A 19,686-nucleotide genomic window follows, 5' to 3' on the forward strand; every position below is an offset into this window, starting at 1 on the left:
TACCGGCCGATCGCTGGTGACTGCCCTTGGGGAGCTTCCATCGCCCAAAAGACATTGCCTAATGGCGAGAGGACATAGGTAGCCATGCCTCTCCCCCAAGCAGCTGGGGACTCTGCCTTCAGGGAGCTTTCGTCGGTTGATAGAAATGGCCTCGTGGAGAAGTACTTGTGTATGGGCCGCTCTAGGTGGGGGAGGAAATTAAGTCCTCCCCGAAAAGATGGCCTAGCCATTTTTTCGGGGGTTAAAAAAAAATAAGGCCCAGACTTATTTTGTGAGAAACATGGTAGATAGATAGATAGAGAGAGAAAGAGAGAGAGAGAGAGAGAGAGAGATCAATGGGTAGATATAGATAGATGATAGAGATAGTTATGAATGGATAAATAGATATAGAGATAGAAAGAAAGAAAGAAAGAAAGAAAGAAAGAAAGAAAGAAAGAAAGAAAGAAAGAAAGAAGGAAGGAAGGAAGGAAGGAAGGAAGGAAGGAAGGAAGGAAGGAAGGAAGGAAGGAAGGAAGGAAGGAAGGAAGGGATAGATTGCACCTGCAGAACTTACAGTCCATTCTTTATTTAAAAAACTAAGAAAAAACAAAATATAAAGAATCTTGGTGTATTATAGGAACATGGTAAGATAACACAGGAATGACAAGAAAATAAAAATAAAAAAATTCCATCCATTCTATATTTTTCTCCCTATTTACCCAACGATCTAGTCCACAAGTTGTCACTTTCCTGCTTCTTAATGAGCTTTTATCTCAAAATTAATATTGCTAGAAAAGATGGGAAATGAAATTTCACTTCAGGCACAAGCAATTTTAAAACCGACTGCAATTAAGATCAATATATGGGATTATGACATAAAAGAGAATTCCAAACAGGGTCTACTCTTAACCTTGGCAGAGATCAAGGGTGCCGATTGTCATTACAAGACAGGCAACACTACAGTTAAATGGCATTAACTTGAAGTGGCATCAAACTCCATAGCTCTGAGTGACCTTCCCCAGCAATCTCTGGAGACAAGAGGCCACGTTGGAGGCCAGCAGAAATCAATTCCCTGGGTGCTGAATTCTTTTCCCCAGCATCACTTTCTGGACTTGCCCTGACAGGAAGGAAGGACCACAGCCGAAACAGAACAATGATCCCAGGGGTGTGTGTAATTTTTACTAACATGTTTCATTCCAGCCTCTCCTCTGCAGATGGAGCCCAGAAAAAGTGCAGGATCCCAAGAGGAGAAGTTGCTTCTTGCTGTAATTATGACCATCTGCGCCTTTGAGACCTGTGATGCTATATCTCCAGTTTTTGACTGATGCAGGCATTAGACTGAAGCCACATGCAAAGGATCTTGTATCAGAAAAGGATAAATTCCTCGGGTGAAGCTCTCTGGGACCAAGTTTTGGGACAGGTACAGGCTCTGCTCTTGATTGCACCTTTCTCTCCTTTGCAGATGAAACTGAGTGATTCTCTGCTTAAATCAGGAAAGCCACTGGCGCTTCTCAGAGTCTTTGCATTTCTCCAGCTGTTCCTGTTGTTTGTCTTAGAAACAGGAAGCGGATTGATTCATGCCACGAATGATGGACCTCCTGCTTCTGCTTCTGCTGCTGCTGGTTTCCCCATCAGTCTGTGGGAAGCTGAGAAGGAAATGCCCATTGAGTTTGGAGCACCAGGGTGGCTACAATCCATGGAGCTTTTACAGACCAGGAGACCATCTCATTGGTGTGGTCACAACTGAAATATTGGTTTCATCTATAATGTGGCCTTTCAACAGCCCTCCTTCTATACCTTCTCCTTCGTAAGTCATGCACCTGAATGAAATCCAGATGATTTTCCTTTCTCAGTTCATTCCTGAGTTCATCACTTGAATAATGACCTTTGTTTAAGTAGTGACTGAAACAATTGTAGTTGCCTCTCTCATTTGCATAATTGATCATTCGATTTGGATCAATGTTGGCCTAAGGCTTAGTAGGTTTGTGAAGAATTATATATTTTAAAAACATTTGTTGTTGCTATTGAATATAATAACATGAATATTGTTTTTACAATAGGGAGACTTCTGCTCTAACAAATACCCTAATTTTTTTTACAATAGGGAGACTTCTGCTCTAACAAATACCCTAATTTCAATTTTTGGTATTCAAATGGTCAGCAAGAATTCCCAGCTCCTGCACAATCTCACACTTGGTTACTACAACCATGAAAACTCTGGAAGCACCTTCCGCACTTCAGATGCCTTGCTGGACATGCTTTCCACTGGAGAAGCCAATGTCCCCAACTACGGCTGTGGGAGGAAGGAGAACCTCTTGGCTCTGATTGATGCAGCTGCCAGGGACATCTCCATCCAGATGTCAACGTTTGTAGGCACCTACAAAGTCCCACAGGTTTGTGTGTTTTTCTCTATCTAAGGTGAGCAGGGTGGTGGTGATGAACAACAGATCCAATATCTTCATAGAATTCAAGAGCAGCTTTTCAGAACATTAGAACATTAGGACAGAACATTAAACTATGTTTTAGTCTATTATGTTCATCTCCAAGTTGACCATTAAAGACCTGAAGAGCCGTCAGGTCCCTGTAGAGGATATTCTACTGAATATTCTACTGTTGAAAAACTATCCAGGTTTTGAGGTCCTCCATTAGCATGTTCATTTTCACATATCTATAATATCTGCCTTATCCAATTGGAATCAAGTTGGCAAGAGTCCTGTCTATGTATAAAAAATTATTGAGATCACAGGATCTGAAGAGGATCTTTGGGGTGGATAAAAGGAGTTCAGCTCCTGCCCTCAGAGATAATTTCTGCTTTGTATAAATTCAGGGTATGTAATTATTTGGGTTAAAATTAAAGTGATGAAACAGACATAGTCCCAAAACAGACAAAATTTCAATTAAACACTTATTGGATGGTACAACTGTTAGCAGTTGTGGTCTCTTAGTCTCTTGTACTTCAAGAGAAGAAGCTGAAAAATTGCTTCACAAAGAATTGGGATATAGAAGCTGAGAAAGAGGTTTTAGTACTCAAAAATAGCATATAATTCAGCCCTATATCTTAGACCCAGACATTTTATCTAACATCTGCTAATTTGAATCTAATTGTTGGAATTGTACGGGTGACACAGAAATTTACATTGCATTTTTATTGTTTTTTTGTTTAATATGTTTTTGCGTTCCATTTTTATATACAATCTCGTTAATATTATGTCTTAAATATTTTAAACCATGACTAAGGAAGAAACTATTCTTATATATTCATCAGAACAAAATTGGGTTTGTCAATAAGTAATATTTTGGAGTTTATCTGGACCACATTGTAACACAGCATTCTTCATTACTTTTTCAGATCACTGCTCTAATTCCTTCAGAGGCTCTGAGTGATAAAAGGAGATTCCCCTTTTTCCACCCATTGCTCCCCAAAGAAGGATTCCAATACCCAGCAATTGTCCAGCTGCTCCTCCATTTCAGATGGACCCTGATTGGTCTCTTTGCTTCAGACACAGAAAATGGAGAGAATTTCATGAGGACTTTCCCTCCGATGCTTGTCAGGAATGGAATTTGTGTGGTTATATCACAACGATTCACAACAACAGGACATGTAGCACCCCTCAGGGAGGCCCTTTCTAAGTGGAGACAAATCAATGTCTTTGTTCACTTTATGGAATTTATATTTATCTGGGAGAGAATTCTTCCTTTCCATGAAGCACTTATGCATTTGCCAGGACCCATTGAAGGGAAAGTCTGGATCCTCACAAATTTTGTAGGGTATGCAATAAAGAAGCACAGACTTCTCAAACACATCCATAGTATTTGGAATTTTGGTTATCTGAATAAAAAAAGGCCAAGGGATGCTGCCTTTGAACCTTATTTCTTTGTGGAAGATCAGTTTCAAGATCATTATTTCCGCTGTTCCCTTTCCAAGCATGTCTTTTCTGTCAAAGGCCGCAGAAGATGTACCCAGAAAGCCCCACTGGAGACCCAAGAGAAAAGGAACAGGAAACGGATCATAAATGTCCATCATCGCTACAGTATCATTCAGACTTTGGCCCAGGCCATGAATGCCGCTTATTCCTCCAGATCGAGGAGGGGGAGGAAGGAGGGAGAAAAGAGGTTGGGGGCTCCGAGGCTGCAGCCATGGCAGGTATGGGGGGTCCCAATAGGGATCCATTCATCTGAGATCCTTTGGAGAAGGAACCGAAAGGAGAAGGAGGGGAACATCTCAACCTTTTTGTGCTGTAAAAGGTCAAGAGATTTGCACCATCTAATTGCTCCTGTCTGACGCTCCGGAATAACAGGGAGCAGATCTGAAGTTTCTGTCTAGCCTCTGTTGGAAGAAATCTCCTTCTGGGTTCAGGTCCAAGTAGGGAAGAAAGACGCTGGAAACATGGTGACTGCTTGGAAGATGGTTTAATGGTGGACAGGAGCACATGCCTTGGTTGAGGAAAGAAGGGCTGAGATGCTGAGAGTGCAACTGTTTGATGCCCTCTGTTGGGATTTGAATTTGAGCTTGTATTCTGATTGGTTGTCAGGCTCCCATGGGGCCATGCAGGGCCAACTCTGTAGGCTGTCCTGAGTCCCAGGCTTGGTTGAGCCTGGCTGGATGGTGATGTAATGAAAGGGCTTTGGGCAATTCCTATATAGCTTTACTTGGAGTAGATCTTTGTTATGTAAAATAGAGTGGCCTAGGCCAGAGTAATGGTCCATTAGCAAAGGTGGGAGGGGGCTGAGTTTCAGCCTCTCTGAGTTTCTACTTTTCTTTTTAGGGGAAATATATTCTCCCTTTTTAGTCTATCCTAAAATATTTCATTTTCCTAGGAGAGGGGAGGGTTTTAACTCCCAACACCTCTTTCAGTCATTGGAAGAGTGTTGAATCCTCCCTTGTCCAATTGAGAGATTTTGTAAGTTGGAGAAGCTGCTCTCATAATCTCCTCCTCGTCTTCTCTCAAGACTCCGTTTCAGGTTGCAGTCAAGTACGATTTTGAGATTGTTTTCATAAACATATATTCATGTACAAATAACTCAAGATGGCAAATGTCTCCAACACAGCTTCCTCCTTCAACCTATCCATTTTACATCAGAACAGAATTTGGCCCCATTCAGAGAAACTTCCTCCTATTGATCTGAGAACTGCAGTTGCACATAAAAAAGTTCCGAATTTCCCGGATATTTTATTAGGAGAGGCGTCACAAAGTGAATCCCTGAGTCCTGATAGGAGATGCAGCATAGGAGGCTGCGAGCTGCAGTTTGAGTGACCCCTTGTCCACAGGGGCCCAATCTCAGCTCAGGCGTTCTTTCTTTGTATCAGCCCCCTGAAACGGCTCTCGTTAATTCCCTTTGGACTTTTTGCAGGGTTATTTGATATAAATATCTCGTTGCTCTAAAGGCTGCTCAAATAAATATTCTTGGGAAGAGCAGCCCCATCTTGTTGGATTTCCAGATCTTTGAGACCTTGTTTGAGTTCACTAAGTGCACTAACTTATCCCCCATCCTTAAAAGCCCTTCCCTGCAGAAGCCACGGGGGCTGAGTACCAATGAGTAGTTGTGTGTTCATTTTCCCCACAACAACCCTTTGAATTGAGTTGGGCTGAGAGACTGGCCCCAAATCCCCCAGCCTGCTTCATGACCAAGGCGGGTCTTGAACTCACAGCCTCTTGGTTTCTACTTCGGAGGCTTAATCAGTAGAGCAAACTGGCTCCCTTATATACTTATCAAGCTTCGCACAATCCTTCATCAAGTGAATCATTAATGTTCTTATATGAGATACTATAATTTATCAAATCCTAAAACCCAGATATTTTTCTACTGCTTTTTAGTCATACAATTGTTTCTAGGAGAAATCATAAATATTTTTCTGGAAAGTTGGTAATGTTTAAATAACATAAAAGTATATTTGCCTGAGAATTGTTATAAATCTTGTATAATAGCAATTTATCAACACTATTATATTGACAACATAGAAAAATTGATGACTTAACGACAAAATGTTTTAACTTCCCACTTTCATGACAAAGATTAAAAAAAGTAAAGATTATTTGAGTACCATTTTTAAATCTGTTTTTATACATTTAATTATCATACCATCCACCCCTCTCTTAACTGGGTTTCTGATCACATCACAAAATTGTTTATTACTCTTTCCTGAGATTGAGTTATATCAGCAGTATTTCCATAATGTATTTAGGAAATGAAATAATATGTGTGGATGACCTGCATCGAGCACATAAGTTATATCCCCCCTTTCCCACAATCCATTTAGAAAGGGCCTTGATAGGAGGGAATGACTTTTGGAGGGGTGGAGGAGAGATTCTGGCTGGGGAAGAACCAGAGAAGAGGAGGACACCTACAGCTGCATTAAAAAAAAGGGTTGGTGGGAGATTTGTACTTTCTGACTCCCCAAATCCTGTCAGTGCAGCATTACAGCGAAGTGGGCCTAGCTCAGGTTTCCTGTCTGGGCTTCCCGGGAGAGGATGACCCTGACAATTTTCTTCTTCAGAAATCCGTGTTTCTGATAAGCAACCTGTTGCTTTCAGGGAGTTCATAAATCTCCTTTTTTATGTTGTTCAACTATATTTCGTCAAAATCTATATTGTCAAAATATGATCGACAATTTTTTGTGTGGAGGTGTCCTCCTCTTCTCTGGTTCTTCCCCAGCCAGAATCTCTCCTCCACCCCCCCAAAAGTCATTCCCTCCTATCAAGGCCCTTTCTAAATGGATTGTGGGAAAGGGGGGACATAACTTATGTGCTCTATGCAGGTCATCCTCACATATTATTTCATTTCCCAAATACATTATGGAAATACTGCTGATATAACTCAATCTCAGGAAAGAGTAATAAACAATTTTGTGATGTGATCAGAAACCCAGTTAAGTGAGGGGTGGATGGTATGATAATTAAATGTATAAAAACAGATTTAAAAATGGTACTCAAATAATCTTTACTTTTTTTTTTTCCTTCACTTGTAAGATAGGGGTAATACCTATTTTCCTAATGAAGCATGTGTGTAAATTAGACAACTACGGAAGAAAGTTTCAAATGTGAAAAAGCGTCTGGGATAAGAAACAAAGTTTTGTGCTTTTAAAATTGCTGCATGTTCCCATTCTAGTTCCATCCTTTCCTGGAGAAGAATGAGTTTGTCAATATTTCAGACTTTAAACTCTACATTGACCCAAATGGAAAAGTAGCAGCAGATTTGTTCATTTTGGGCTTCTTGGTTCTTCCCAGGGATGATCCCAGGAGTGAAATGCTGGCGTATTTTGTAAGACAGAGACTTTCTATCAGACAAGATGCTCTTTCACGGCTAAAGGTGCTCAACAAGGTAGGAGAAAGTTTTGCTGTCTTTCCTCTGTTTTCCAAAGCCTGAGGTCCCATTTCAAGAGGGCTGATGCTATTCCCCAAAGGTGGTTGACCTTCACTGAGAATTGAATCTGGGCAGGAGAAACCGGATTTTTCCCTTAGGCTGCTTGGGAGGCTTCGATATTGTTCCATTTTGTGGACCACGTACAATTAAGGGTCTCCATCAAAGGGGTGAGAATCCGACAAGGGCTGGGGAATGTCTCCCTAGTAGCTTCTGGTTGTTTGCTCCTTGTGCCCAGAAGAGCAACGAAGGCGGCAATTCTGCTGACCGGGCCCTGAATCCAGGCTTGGACTGTATCGGATGGGATTGAATCATGATTGGACGGAGATCCTTTTGGTCCCATTGGGGGAAAGAAGCTTTGTTCCGGACTAGCAGGCTTGAAAGCCTGCAACTCTGATTGGCCCGCAAATAGCAGATCGTGATTGGTCACCGCAGTCTGATCCGATTGGCTAGTAAATGGGCTGCCGCAATTGGCCCTGCCAAGAGCGGCAAACTCTAATCGCTTTCATTGGCTGCCTAGCCGCAGCCAGCCCTATATAAGGGGCTGCTGCGGCTGGGCTTCTTAGCTCAGATCTGAAGTCACTAATAAAGACCTGTTGTTGTTATCTGAGTCTTGCCTCTGTTCTTGAACCATCCTCCCAAATCTAACACTGGCGACGAGGATGGGATGCGGAGGCAACGAAGTCTACTGATTTTGAACTAGCTGAAGGAGCACATGACTGACAGAGCGCAACGACGGCGACATGCCAGCAGCGCTATACCACCCGTCCCATTCAATCCAGCTAGCGAGGACTGGGACTCATATATGGACAGGTTTCAAATGTTCCTAGAGTCCAACAACCTAAAAGATGCCACGCCCAGCAAGAAACAGGCCGTTTTTCTAACCCATAATGGACCAGCCATTTTTAAGATGGCTAAAGCATTAGTGAAACCAGCTGAAGTTAAAACGATGGATTGGGACACCCTTGCTCCCATCCTGCGCAACCATTACACCCCAGCAGTACCAACTTTCATTCACAGACACGAGTTCTATCAGAGGTACCAGCTTGAAGGTGAGAGCGTTGGGGATTTCGTGGCAGACCTGAGGAACCTGGGTGGTTTATGTGGCTTCGCCAATCTCGAAGAAGCCATGAGAGACCGAATCATCCTTGGCCTTAGAGATCCAACTGTCCAGAGCAAGATCATGGCCAAGGGAGACATCTCGCTTGCAGATTCCTTAGCAGATGCCACCGCAGCTGAAGCCACTCATAAATCAGCAGCACGAATGCGCCGAACCAGTGGAACCAACCGCCAACCCACCAACGATGCTGGGAAACCTTCAGACAAGTACACATTGACCACCCATCATGAAGATGTCGACAGAGAGCGAGGAGGAAGTCGTCCACAGACTCCGGTCAGAACGTGAGCAACGGGACCAGCGGGGTCATAAACCCAACTACCAATGCACCGGATGCGGTGGAAACCATCCTCGATCCGAATGCAGATTCTTAGACGCCATGTGTCGTTTTTGCGAAAAACAAGGGCATATTGCAAAAGTATGCAGAAACAAAATAAATTTCAGCCCCAGACGGAGAGGGAGCAGCCCGAAAAGGAATGATGGCAACTCCACCACACAGAGGGACCACCCTAGCAACCAGTGGAACCAGTACAGCAGACCCCAAAGGTTTAATGGCACGTCCCGACGAGAAGAGGCTCATCAAACCATCACCATCAGCCACGCTTCATCACTAGATGCTAAAAGAATCCATGTAAAGGTCACCATCGAAAATAAACCTTGCATCATGGAAGTTGACTCTGGGTCCTCACTATCCTGGAAAACGCTCAAGCAACTGATTCCCAACATCCGATGCCAAGACCTCAGCAGTCAGAGACTCATACTGAAAGATTATCAAGGCAACCGGATTCCAGTCGCAGGTACCCGCCATTTCCAGGTCTCTTTCAAGGGACATAATGCAATTCTACCACTCACCATTGTAGACAGAGACCGGCCAAGTCTATTGGGCCTTCAGTGGTTCGCACCATTAGGAATTGGAATGGTTGGCATCCATCATACTGAAGACTATGACTGGGAGGCAGACCTTGTCCACGATTTCCGAGAAGTGTTCAACAAAAACTTAGGCAAGTACAAGGCGTCCCCTATTTTGTTTAATCTTCGCCCTGACATTGCGCCCATTCGCCTAAAGCCACGCCGAGTTCCCTTTGCTCTCAAACCCAAAATTGATGAGCAACTGGACAAATTAATTGCACAAGGCATGTTAGAGCCCATTGACCACGCCCAATGGGAGACACCAATTGTCACCCCCATAAAGCCTGATGGGTCCTTGAGAATCTGTGGTGACTACAAGGCCACCCTCAATCATGCGCTGCAGCAGACTGCCTATCCGGTACCAGTCATTCAGCATCTCCTGCATTCACTTGGGGGTGGCAGAATATTCACAAAATTAGATCTGGCCCAAGCGTATCAACAGCTGCCAGTTGATTCTGAAACTGCAGAAGTCCAAACTATAGTCACACATTGTGGTGCATTCAAATGCAATAGGCTCCAGTTTGGAGTAAGTGTAGCCCCAGGCATCTTTCAAAGCCTGATGGAGAGACTATTACAAGGTATAAAAGGGGTCGTGCCCTATTTTGATGACATACTAATAGCAGCCCCAACAAAAAGCCAATTAGAGAAATGCCTCAGAACAGTCCTACAAAGGTTCAAAGATGCTGGCCTCAAGGTTAAGAAGGAAAAGTGCCAGCTATGCACAGAAAGGGTGGAGTTTCTTGGCTACCTTCTTGACAAACAAGGAATCCACCCTACAGAAAAGAAATTGCAGCTATAAAAAATGCCCCAAGACCTAAAAACAAAACTGACCTCCAAGCCTTCCTGGGACTTATTAACTTTTATAACATTTTCCTACCCCAGAAGGCAACTGTTGCTGAGCCCTTTCATAGACTACTCGATAAAAGGGCCTCCTGGATTTGGGGACGTCGGGAGGAACATGCCTTCCAGCAAGTAAAAGACCTCCTTACCTCTGATGCAGTGCTAATTCACTCCCCTTAACTGTTACTTGTGATGCCTCACCATTTGGGGTGGGGGCCATCCTGAGCCACGTCCTACCAAATGGCTCAGAGGCACCAATTGCATTTTTTTCAAGAACTCTGTCAAAAACAGAAAGAAACTATAGTCACCTAGATAAGGAAACCCTTGCTATTGTCTCTGCGATTAAAAGGTTTCATGAATATGTATATGGGAGACCATTTTCTATTATCACGGATCATAAGCCATTACTTGACATTCTGGTGGGCGACAAATCCACCAGAATGGCGTGATGGTCGGAATTCCTAGCTGCCTACGACTATCAACTAGAATATCACCCGGGGAAATCTATTCCTCACGCTGATGCCTTGAGCCGCTCGCCACTACCCAAGCCACAGGAAGACCCAGCTCCCACGCTCCCAGTACTACAGATTGAGACAATTCCCTCGCCTCCACTAACGGCCCAGGACATCGCCTTTGAAACTAAAAGAGACTCTTGTTTGGCACAAGTTCTTGGCTGGGTGGAGAGGGGATGGCCAGAATACGAACCCAAGGAAACCTTTAAGCCATTCAAAAACAGACAGACAGAACTTTTCTCACAAAGAGGGTGTGTTTTATGGGGAAACCAAGTCGTCATACCAACTAAACTACAAAAAAAACTCCTACAAATGCTACATGATGGACACCCGGGCATCGTGTGTATGAAAGCGCTGGCAAGAAGTTACGCCTGGTGGCCAGGTATGGACAAACAAATTGAATCCTGGGTCGCCTCTTGTAACAGATGCCAGGAAAACCACTCAGCCCCACCAAAAGCTCCACCAGCAGAATAGGAAACACCCGGGGGTCCATGGTCACACATTCATATTGACTTAACGGGACCTACTAGAGGCCACACTTTCCTAATAACTGTAGATGCGTATTCTAATTGGCTTGAGGTCAATAAAATGAAAACAACCACTACAGAGGCAGTCATCAAGAAATTGAACAGACTCTTTGCCACACACGGCCTACCTGATGTCCTAGTTTCTGACAATGGGCCTCAATTTACTGCCTTAGCCTTTGAACAATACCTAGCTGAACGGGGCATCCGACATGCACTCACATCGCCAGGCCATCCAGCGGCGAATGGTAGGGCTGAACGAATGGTTCAGTTCACAAAGAAAACCCTACAGAAAATGGAACAAGGTAATATCCACGATAAAGTCACTAGAATGCTGCTTCTTCAACACATTACACCTAACAGCACGACTAACAAGAGCCCAGCTGAACTCCTGATGGCCAGGAAACTCAGATCGCCTCTAGACCGTTTGCACCCTGCCTACACCCCGGAAAAGCCCCTGGGTTCCAGCAGCAAGCATCGCGCCTTTAAGGTAGGAGACCTTGTATTTGCAAAAAAATTTTCTGGGGATGCCCTCTGGATTCCTGCTCAAATAACTCAAGTCACGGGTCCCCGGTCCTACCGTCTACTGACCACTGATGGCAGAGCATGGAAACGCCATATTGACCAGCTACGCTCTTGACTGCCCACAACTTCCATCCCTGACCCCAGCCTTGACACCAGGGGGGGAGGGGAAGCCATGAGCCCAGAAATAGAACCAACACCTGTGTATTCAGAACTAACACCGAGATCACCACACCATAGCTTGCAATACTCACCAGCTTTAGTTGAACCTGGGCAGACGAACACTTCATCAAGGAGCAGCAGCCAAGCAGGTTCAGCGAGCCTGGGGAGCCATAGCAGTAGCAACGAAGCTGAGGACTCAATCACCCCGGGGGCATCAGAGAAGAGCCCCAACCATGGCACCGGTTCACCGTTCCGACACTTTTCCCCAAGCAGGATGAAGCTTCTCTCCCAATGGGACCAAAAGGACCTCCACCCAATCATGATTCAAATTCATCTGAATTCAGGCCCTGGTCAACAGAATTCCCTTTTTTCTTTGCTAGTTTGGGCACAAGGAGCAAAGCAACCTGAAGCTCTTAGTGACAAATTCCCCAGCCCTTGTGGGTTTCTCACCAGTTTGAAGGAGATACGAAATGAGAGATGTTAAGTCGGTCGATCAGTACCAAGAAGAGACATGAGGCAGTGACTTTTTAAAAGCTCTTTTTATTTCAAGTTAGATTTGATCGCCGGCTTGGAGTGGCAGCGGTTTATATTGAACTTGCACAGGGTGCTGCAGCCAATGACAGCCGTTCGAATCACCCGCGATCGGCTCGGCCAATTGTAGTTGCTTTGTAATGGCCAATCAGTGCTGTACACTCGACCAATCCGAGTGCTGTGCATTTTAGCCAATCAGAACACAGGGTTACAAGAATGCAAATACAAATACAGAACACCCCTCCCCTCTTGGTTCGGTCCTATGTGACGTAGTCCCGTAAGTAGGTGGGGCTCCGTACTTGTCTACTGGTCCTGCGCAGGTTAGTTGTCTCTTGGTCTCCGGCTGGTTCGGTCGCGGTCTGTGTTGCTCTCTGCCTCATCGATGGAACCACCTGGAAGGGTGAATCAGGCCTTTCGCCATGGCTCCCTCCTGGTCTACCCGGGCTGGTCGAGCTGCTGGTTTCACTGCTCCCACCTGGGCTTCCTGGGCTGGTTGAGCTGGCTTGGCTGCTTCTTCCAGGCGAGGCTTCGAGCGGGTCCTCTCCCGGTGCTTCGGCTGGTAAGTATTCTTGGTTTCTTTTTTGTTGGGGTTGTCTGTTTTGTTTTTCAGGGTTTTCCCTCCCCTTTGGCTGGTGTTTTGGTGCTCCCCCTCTCCTCCTGGTTCTTTATTTCTGTTTATTTGCATGTCGGTTGTATTTCCCGTGGTAGTTCTTGATCTTTGTTGATCGATGTGCCGTTTCCATGCTCGCCTGTTGTTCATTTGTAACCGGTATGAGCGGGGACCTGTTACTTGGGTTATTGTTGCCGGTACCCAGAGTGGGTCCCCCGTGAAGTTCTTTGCATATACTGCATCTCCTGGTATGAACATTTGGTGCTTGCTGGAGGAGCCGGGGGGTTCCGGGTTGTATGTGGGGTGCAGCCAGTCTAGTGGGGATCTTAATTTTCTCCCCATTAACAGTTCTGCCGGGTTCTTGTTCATTGTTGTGTTCAGGGTTATGTGTTGTATGAATAGCATCCTGTTGATTCTGTCCTGTATATCCCCGGTTTCAATTTTTTGAATTGTCTGTTTTGTAAATTGGACCATTTGTTCCGCCCTCCCATTCGCCGCCAGATGTGCTGGTGCTGTCAGCGTGTGCTGTATCCCCCGTTCCGCTAGGAATCTTTCGAACGGTAGCACAGTAAACTGGGGCCCGTTGTCAGATACAATTACATCTGGGAGGCCGCGGGTTGAGAATAGTTTGTTGAGTTCTTTGTTGAAGGCTTCTGTGGTGTTCGTCCTCATGTTGCTTACCTCCAACCAGTTGGAGTAAGCGTCTACCATCACCAGGAGTGTGTGTCCCTTTGTGGGTCCAGCGAAGTCTATGTGAATCCTGGACCATGGCCCTCTGGGGGTTTCCCCTTCCAGGATTGGGGTGGTGGGTGGGCTCGGCCTGGATTCTTGGCATTGCTTGCATGATGCCACCCAGGCTTCAATCTCCTTGTCCATCCCTGGCCACCAAGCGTGACTTCTGGCCAGGGCTTTTGTTCTGATGATGCCCGGGTGCCCTTCGTGAAGCATGTCCAAAACCCTTTTCTGTAATTTTTCTGGGATAACGACCCTGTCTCCCCACAGTATGCAACCTTTTTGTGTAAAGAGTTCTGTTTGTCGGCTCCGGAAAGTCCTGAACTGTTCATCGTCATCTTTTTCTGGCCACACTTTCTCCACCCACTTTAAAACCCACACCAGACGTTTGTCTTTATTGGTTTCCTGGGCAATGTCTGACGCAGTTAGGGGGAGATTGGGTAAGGTCTCTATGCTCAGGGTGGACATGGCGGGCGCTGGGTCGGCGTCCAGGTTGGGCAACGGAGTGCGGCTCAAGGCATCTGTATGTGAGATTGACTTACCAGGGCGATGGATTATCCGGTAATTGTAGGCGGCAAGGAATTTGGACCACCTTGTTATTCTTGGAGATAGAATGTTCGGGGTGGCCCTGTCCCCCGCCAGGATCCCGAGCAATGGTTTGTGGTCGGTGATGATGGTGAAGGTTCTGCCTTAAAGGTACTTGTGGAACTTCTTTAGGGCAGTGACAATTGCCAGGGCCTCCTTGTCGAGCTGGCTGTAATTCCTTTCTGGTTTTGAGAGGGTCCTTGAAAAGAAGGCGATGGATGCTTCCTTTCCATCAGAGAGAGTGTGGCTGAGGATGGCCCCGATGCCGAAGGGTGATGCGTTGCATGTTAGTGCTAGAAGTAGTGTCTCACTGTATTAGATGAGGACAGCGTCCGATGTGAGTAGGTCTTTCATTCAGTTGAATGCGTTTTCCTCTCACCTTCCCTAGTTCCAGGTGGCTGTCTTGTCCAGCAGCCTATGCAATGGTTCCGCCGTGGTCGCCTTTTGGGGCAGGAAAACATTATAGAAATTAATCAGTACCAGAAACGCCTGCAGTTCAGTTTTACTCCTTGGTCTAGGGGCTTCCTTGATGGCCCTGATTTTTTTTTCTGTTGGGTGGATCCCATGCTGGTCTAGGAGGTACCCTAGAAATTCGACTCTTTCAGTGCGCAGCTGGCATTTCTCTTTCTTGACTTTTAACCCCGAGTCTTTGAATCTTTGAAGCACCTCCCTCAGACGGCTCTCCAATTGTTTTTGGTTGGCCGCTGACACCAGCACGTCATCAAAGTAGGGCAACTACCCCCTTGATGCCTTGGAGTAGCCTCTCCATTAAACTTTGGAAGACCCCCAGGGCTACGCTGACTCCAAACTGGAGCCTCATGCAGCGGAAAGGGCCATCCCCGTGGTGGGTGAATGGGGGGGGGGGGGGGGGGGGGGGGGGGGGGGGGGGGGGGGGGGGGGGGGGGGGGGGGGGGGGGGGGGGGGGGGGGGGGGGAGGCCAATAACAACCGTTTGGTGGGTTTCTTCTCGTTGCTGAGCCTCATTGAAATGCCTGTTTCTTCCCTCCTGGCTCCATCAGCTCTTGGTGTGTCGGTCTCTGTGCCTCGGGGGGGGTGCTGTCTCGTCTCCAGAGGCTGCTGCCTCGACGCTGAGGGCTGTGGTTCTGTTTGAACTGGCACACCTTGGCGATGTGGCCCTGCTTGTCGCAGTACCGGCAGATTGCATCAAAGAACCGGCATTCTGACCATGGATGGTCACCCCCGCACCCGGCGCACTGGAACCCCGACTTACAACCTCGCCGCTCGCGCCGGTCTCGTTCCGTCTGGAGCCGGTGGATGTCTTCCTCTTCGTCTTCGGTGTTGGTGAGGGAGTCGAGATCGCCATGATGTGTGGAGGTGGTTGCTCGGCAGTTGGTCTCGGCCTGCTTCTCGTCGGGGTTGGGGTTGCCTCGGTTGGTGCGGGCTGGTCCACAGTGCTCATTTTTCGCATGCAGGCCGCCGACTTCCTGGTTGCCTCCGCTGCGGTTACCTCGGCGAGAGCATCGGTAAGGGATATGTCGCCCCTCACCATTAGCTGGCTTTGCAGGACGGGGTCTTTGAGTCCAAGGATGACACGGCCTCGCAGTGCTTCGTCCATGTCAGTGAACCTGCACAGGCCCCCAAGGTCCCGTAGATCAGCCACAAAGTCGCTGATGCTCTCACCCTCCTTCTGATCCCGCCGGTAGAAGTCGTGCCGGCGGATGACGGTCAGTACCACAGGTGCCTAGTGGCTTCGCAGCAATGGCTCGAGGTCAGCCCAGTCCATCACCTTTACATCGAGGGGTTTGGTGAGGGCCTTCGCCATCTTGAACACTGCGGGCCCGCAGTGGGTCAGGAACACGGCCCTTTTTCTCTACCCATTTGTGTCCTTCAGGTTGCTGCTTTCTAACAACATGAGGAATCTATCGATATAAGATTCCCAGTCCTCGGCAGCTTGGTTGAAAGGTGCAGGTGGCGCAGTGCTGCTGGCCATGTTGCCAGTTGCTTTTCCGTGGTGCCACGTGCGAGGTGGGTCTTTGCTTCACAATCCCACCTTCGTCGCCAGTGTTAAGTCGGTCGATCGGTCCCAAGAAGAGAAGCGAGGCAGTGACTTTTTAAAAGCTCTTTTTATTTCAAGTTAGATCTGATCACCGGCTTGGAGGGGCGGCGGCTTATATTGAACTTGCACAAGGTGCTGCAGCCAATGACAGCCGTTCGAATCACCCGCGATCGGCTCGGCCAATCGCGGTTGCTTTGTAACGGCCAATCAGTGCTGCACACTCGACCAATCCAAATGCTGTGCATTTTAGCTAATCAGAACACAGGGTTACAAGAATGCAAATACAAATACAGAACAATAGATGGTTCACAAAATGGAGCAGTGAGAGAAGGTAAGGGTGATCATGGGGGATAGTGAAGTGGCTGGGTCCCTAACTTCCCCTCTCTCTCCCCCACTCTGTGTGTGTGTGTGTGTGTGTGTCTGTGAATGTGAATGTGAATGTGTGTGTGTGTGTGTGTGTGTCTCCCTCAAAGCTGTGGCTGGGCCAAGCCAGCAAGCTCTCCTTGGTGCTCTTTGCTACTTCATTCATTTCTTCTTTTTCAAATCAAGATTGGCTGAACAATGATTGCCAGACCGTGGTGGAAGCGTCCAATCAGGCGACCGTCCTCCTCCTCCTCTTCCTCCTCCTCTTCCTCCTCCTCTTCCTCCTCCTCTTACACACGGCAGCTGTGGATGGATCAGGAGGGTGCAGTTGTGTGGGGAGACACTCGTTCCTTAAGTGAGCAGCCACCCACCCCGTACTCGGTTTTGCTGTGCTTTGGCATTTGCTTGAGGAGCATCTCCCCGTGCACATGCACCCTCCCGCCCCTACCAAAACCACTGGTTGCAAGAGGAGGAGGACGAAAAGGAGGGGAAGTGTTGCCCGAAGGGACGCTTCCACCACGGTCTAGCGATCGTTGTTCAGCCAGTCTGGATTCCAAAAACAAGAAATGAAAAAAATAACGAAAAGCGCCAAGGAGACCTTGCTTCCTTGGCCCAGCCGCAGCTTTCAGGGAGACACACACACACAGAGTGGGAGAGAGAGAGAGGGAAGCTAGGGACCCAGCTGCTTCGCTACCCCACAGTCACCTTTACCTTCTCAGGGCAGGTGAGGGAGGGGAGGGTGAGGGGCAGGGCCAGCCACTTCAGCAAGGTGAAGAGGGGGTGACCAAGCACAGGTGAGGAGAAGCCTGGGAATGGTGGCTCCCAAAAGCTTTGAGGTCGGACAGCCTGGAGCGGCCGAGATCCGAGTGAGCATTGCACCATAGATTCACCTGATCGCCCACTTTTTTGGTGTTGGCTTTACGAAGACACGGATTGAGGCCTGGGCTGACATGCGACAGCAGTGCCTTTAACTGCACTCGCTTGTATGTGTCCAAATAATCCGGCGAAGACACCGAAGGAGTCACTCAGGTAGACTTGACCCCTCCGCAGTCCCCCTCCTGCAGAAAGCGGTCATTCCCTGAGCTAAGAAGGCAAGGAGCTGTGGACTGACTCACCCGATTCCTAGGACTACCCCAATGGTCCCAATTCTTCTAGGAGAGGGCGGCTCTCCCTGGCAATCCCCCTTTCCCTCAGTGGTCTGACTTCCTGTGGCCCGCCTTCAGCCTGAACACCAGCTTGGACCACTAGAAGGCCACTTCCCTGCTTCTCAATGGCACTCCTGTACCAGCCACTGCAGGACCCCCCAACTCCTTCCCCAAATTCTCCCTCAACTTTAAAATGACAACGCCTGTTGCCTAGATGGGTGCAACAGAGTGGGCCTGGCAGGACCATCCAGGGGTGATTATTCTGGGTCCAACAAAGGGGCTGTGTGTGGGAGAGGAAAGGGATGGTAGGCAAATGGGCCATGCTCCCTGATCTCCCTCCCCCACACCTCTGCCTCACCGCTGGCAACGGTCCAGCAGCTGCGTGAATCCCAGCTAATCCCATGTGGAGAGGCTCATGTTCTCCTGCTGCTGGGAAAGCAAGAGAGTTTTTCCCAGCACAGCGAAAAAGTTTGCAACTTCCTCTCCAATGGGGAAACAGGTGGCTCTGGGCAGCAGAGAAGCAGCCCACTTGAATCCTGTTTCTCTCTGCCACCCTGAGCTGTGCCGGGAAAGACTCTCTTGCTCTCCCAGCAGTAGGAGAACATGAGCCTCTCCACATGTCTTCCAGTACAGCAAAATGTATCTCAGGTCCCCACCAGTCTGCATCTCACCCCCCGCCTGGATTCACCGCAGATACTGGGCCTTCCCTGCTGGGGGTGAGGGCGGCGGGTGGTGGCAGCAAAAGGCAAGTGGGGTGGGGGGGTTAAAAGTGACCGGCAGTGGCAGATAGGCAACTGGGCCCTGGAGCTTGCAGAGCCTCCCTCAACCAGGGAGATCAGGTAGGGCCACAGCGGAAGGCATGCAGCAATGGCTGGCCTGGTGAGTGGGCAAAAGCAGGCTGCAGGCGATGCCATGCATGCGTGATAAGGACTGATTGGGCACAGAGGGGAGGGGCGGGCAGACATGGGCATGGTCAGCCAGTGGTGTAAGTTGCTGGTTCCCTGAACTGGCGCAGAAGTATAACAAGCAGTTCTATAGAACTGGACAGAACCAGTAGAATCTCACCCCTGGTTCCATCTCTCCAGGCTTTTCTATTTAATGAAGTTCTTTCTTTATTTTGGCAATGTGAGATGCCAAAAGCAAAAGAGAGGAACTAAAGGAAGAATCTTTCAGGAGTTATATCTCCAACCATTTGGAAATAGTGAGAGATTTTGTCTTTACTGAAGTGAAGACCAAAGGCTAATATCCAATATCTTGTCTAATATCCATTTTTACCTCCATTTTCCATGGATGGAGAGTCCTAACACATTTCCTTTGGCAATCTTGTTTTTTTTCTGCTCAGTCCTTTCCTCAATCTGAATGTGTGGAAAGTTGTCATCCTGGATTTGTCAAGAGGGCTCAAGAAGGAGAGCCAGTTTGCTGTTATGACTGTGTTCCTTGTCCAGAGGGGACCTTCTCCACTCAGAAAGGTGGGTGACACCAAAGGAAAATGGGAGGCCTGGTGGAACTGGATCCATCCAGAGAATTGTCATGAAAGTGTGAATTAAAAAAGACTTTGAAGCATAATTGATATCTGGTTTATTCCCGAAATGCCTCATTTCTTATCTAAACAGAAGAGCAAAAAGACTGTGAAGGAAGGGCTGGATAGAGAGAGGTGGCAGTGGCAGATTGGGCAAGCTTTACTACTGCCAGAGAAAATATTTCTTCTTTTTAGCTTGGATGTGTCCTTCCTTCTACATTTACTTCTCTAGGAACACCTGAGTTCCTTAAAATGTGAGGA

At 47.5% G+C, this 19,686-nt stretch overlaps 1 protein-coding gene across 5 annotated transcripts; it reads left to right on the top strand.

The window, feature by feature from the left end:
* The first annotated feature begins 1,311 nt into the window (after positions 1-1,311).
* On the top strand, positions 1,312-19,632 carry LOC148123594 (vomeronasal type-2 receptor 26-like). Of its 5 annotated transcripts, none has more exons than XM_087919264.1 (5): positions 1,312-1,399; positions 2,084-2,372; positions 3,329-4,123; positions 7,087-7,299; positions 19,249-19,468. In XM_087919264.1, the coding sequence occupies exons 2-5, from the start codon at positions 2,133-2,135 to the stop codon at positions 19,381-19,383; spliced, it is 1,383 nt and encodes a 460-aa protein (XP_087775390.1). In that variant the 5' UTR covers positions 1,312-1,399; positions 2,084-2,132; the 3' UTR covers positions 19,384-19,468. The 5 variants fall into 5 exon arrangements, with proteins under 5 accessions (XP_087775390.1, XP_087775386.1, XP_087775387.1 ...); XM_087919260.1 differs by lacking the exon at positions 1,312-1,399 and adding an exon at positions 1,410-1,710 and having other exon boundaries at positions 19,249-19,472; XM_087919261.1 differs by lacking the exon at positions 1,312-1,399 and adding an exon at positions 1,410-1,662 and having other exon boundaries at positions 19,249-19,472.
* The last annotated feature ends 54 nt before the right edge of the window (positions 19,633-19,686 follow it).

The sequence above is a fragment of the Pseudonaja textilis genome, unplaced genomic scaffold (assembly GCF_049901715.1).
Source record: "Pseudonaja textilis isolate UNSWEBS1 unplaced genomic scaffold, rPseTex1.2 PTEXSCF88, whole genome shotgun sequence".
In the NCBI taxonomy this organism is placed as follows: Eukaryota; Metazoa; Chordata; class Lepidosauria; order Squamata; family Elapidae; genus Pseudonaja; species Pseudonaja textilis.